Source organism: Montipora capricornis, chromosome 7 (genome assembly GCF_036669925.1).
Source record: "Montipora capricornis isolate CH-2021 chromosome 7, ASM3666992v2, whole genome shotgun sequence".
Taxonomy (NCBI): Eukaryota; Metazoa; Cnidaria; class Anthozoa; order Scleractinia; family Acroporidae; genus Montipora; species Montipora capricornis.
The window spans coordinates 37,794,982-37,797,481 of NC_090889.1; the positions used below are offsets into that span (position 1 = coordinate 37,794,982).

Consider the following 2,500-nt stretch of genomic DNA (forward strand, 5'->3'; position numbering starts at 1 on the left):
CTTAACTCAGGTACTCTCCAACCATATAAAAATGGATTTAAAGCCGAGTTCATGAAGACAACTGTGGTGGCAAGAGACCTGCTAAAAACACCCTCTCTTCTTTCACGGGCGAAATAAATTATGTAAACAAGGAGATAAGGAAAGTAACAAATCGCGAGCACAATGAAGAATATAAATGCACTAAAGGCAGATTTTTGAAGGCTGGCCATACTTGCGGTGGCATCAGCTCCCTCAAACGCTCGAGCCTGATTCTGAATTTCTATTCGATGACGCCGAACAATTTTGAAAATGGTCGCGTGACATGTAACGGAGATACAAAACCCGATAAATATCCAAGAGACAATTAAAGGTAATAGAATTCTTTCCTCCCAAATCTGGATGGTTCCTGCTACTACACAAAGTGCCCAAATCGCTAGAAGAATACAAGTAACTCTCCGAACAGTAACGATGCTGGGATACTGCAGCGGCTTCAGAATGGCAATGAGTCTGTCAAGACTGGTTCCTGCAATTATGCCTAGGGGCACTCCGCAAAGAGAGAAAGCAATGGTGTTAAATCCCCTTCTAAACGTTAGTTTCATTCTCTCCGATCGAATGTACAAGTCAATTAAGCTACTTGCTATAAGAACAGGTTGCGCGATCAAACCAACAGCTAAATCTGTTGACGCCAGACCACATAGTAATAGGATAGAGGGCGAACGAAGCGTCGGCTTCTTCCACACTGCGTACAGCACAAGCACGTTTCCAATGGTCGCTGTGAAAGCAAGCACAATGTTTACAACGCAGTTTACTAGCATGATTGTACTTTCTTCTTTTTCCATCTTCTCTTCAAGTCTGAATTTAACCAACACCGAGTAGTCTCAGCAATGATCTTCTTTCTTTCTGATCTTTTCACGGAAATCGAACCTTTCCTTCCACGTTCAAGTTATTTCCAAAAGCTTGTGCTTGGTGAAAGAGCTAAGTAGTCTGCAATTTGATCCTTTCTATCGAAAGCCGCCTTAACTCCGTGACTACTAAAGCTACGCATGCAGCTGCTGTCGGAAACATTTCAGAAAGATAAATATTGACACTCCCTGTGAAACAAGTCATACACCTTGTTCTAAAATGGCCGTCATTTTAGTGTTATTTTGCTTCGTTGCAAATTGATCCTTTTGGCCTCGCTTTTGAACGTAAAATTCGAAAGAATGTTTAACGGTGAATGAGTGAATGAGGTCGAAAGGGTCAATTTGCAATTAAACTAGAGGATATTAAAATCACAGCCACTTTTGAATATGATGTATTGTAAGCTTGCACTTTCCGCAATTAGCAAATAATAAGGTAATGTAATTAAATGTGGCAATTGCGAAAAAAAAAAAAAAGAAAAAAAAAGATCTTTTTTCAACTTTGTGTTTTGCCTATAAGTTATGGTTTACATTTTTTTGGAATGGCAAACAACCAGTTTCAATATTTTTGTTGACTTTTTGACGGTTTTGGTATCTAAATACACTGTCATTTTCTGTGTATACAGAAGTGATAGCTGCAATAGGAAGTTTCTCTCAAATATCAAAATTGTCAATGTAATGGACGGCTAATATCTCTACGACTGGTATCCAGCTCATAGGGACTTGTAGCGAGTTGTCAGTTGTAACCAGTGGTGTGACTTTATGCGATGGGAATCACAGTATTTAAACGAATGGAGGTGGGAAGATTGTCGTTAGTTTTCCAGATGATGTCCTGAAATCGACTCAATAAATAACAAATACATGACATTTGAATATACATTTCAGGACAGCATCTGGGAAACTACGGCATTGACTTTAATTTGCTTAAAGTTGCGAAGACAACTCCCAAAAGTTAACTTGCGACAATCTTGCCACCTCCATTCGTTTAAATACTGTGGTTCCCATCGCATAAAGCCACACCACTCGTTACAACTGACAACTCGCTACAAATCCCGATGAGCTGGATACCAGTCGTAGAGATATTAGCCGTCCATTACATTGACAATTTTGATATTTGAGAGAAACTTCCTATTGCAGCTATTACCTCTGTATACACAGAAAATGACAGTGTATTTAGATACCAAAACCGTCAAAAAGTCCACAAAAATATTGAAACTGGTTGTTTGCCATTCCAAAAAACGTAAACCATAACTTATAGGCGAAACACAAAGTTGAAAAAAGTTCTTTTTTTTTCTTTTTTTTTTTTTTTTTGCAATTGCCACATTTAATTACATTACCTTATTATTTGCTAATTGTGGAAATTGCTGATCATGATCAACCGTTCTAAGGCCCTTTTCTCGGATTTCGTCAGGCCTTTAGGTTTTCGATGAACTCAAAGGCCCTGACCGGGAAGCTCATTATGATTTACATTGTTTAAGGGCCCCTCTAGGGGTTTTGTTAATTTTTTTGCTTCGTTAATGTAGCTTTTTTGTCGTCTACAAATTAGCACCACTTTTTGTTCTTCTTTTTTGCAATCTTATATTTTTTTGACAGCTGTCACTTGTAATTATGTAATTGTTAGC

At 38.3% G+C, this 2,500-nt stretch overlaps 1 protein-coding gene across 1 annotated transcript in view; it reads right to left on the reverse strand.

Moving 5' to 3' along the window:
• The window catches only part of LOC138057925 (melanocortin receptor 4-like), a 1,419-nt gene extending 461 nt beyond the window's left edge, over positions 1-958 (reverse strand). Inside the window, exon 1 of the mRNA XM_068903830.1 lies at positions 1-958. This exon is cut by the window's left edge and continues 461 nt beyond it. Coding sequence (XP_068759931.1) covers positions 1-818 — 818 coding nt within the window. The 5' untranslated portion in view covers positions 819-958.
• Between the last annotated feature and the right edge of the window lie 1,542 nt (positions 959-2,500).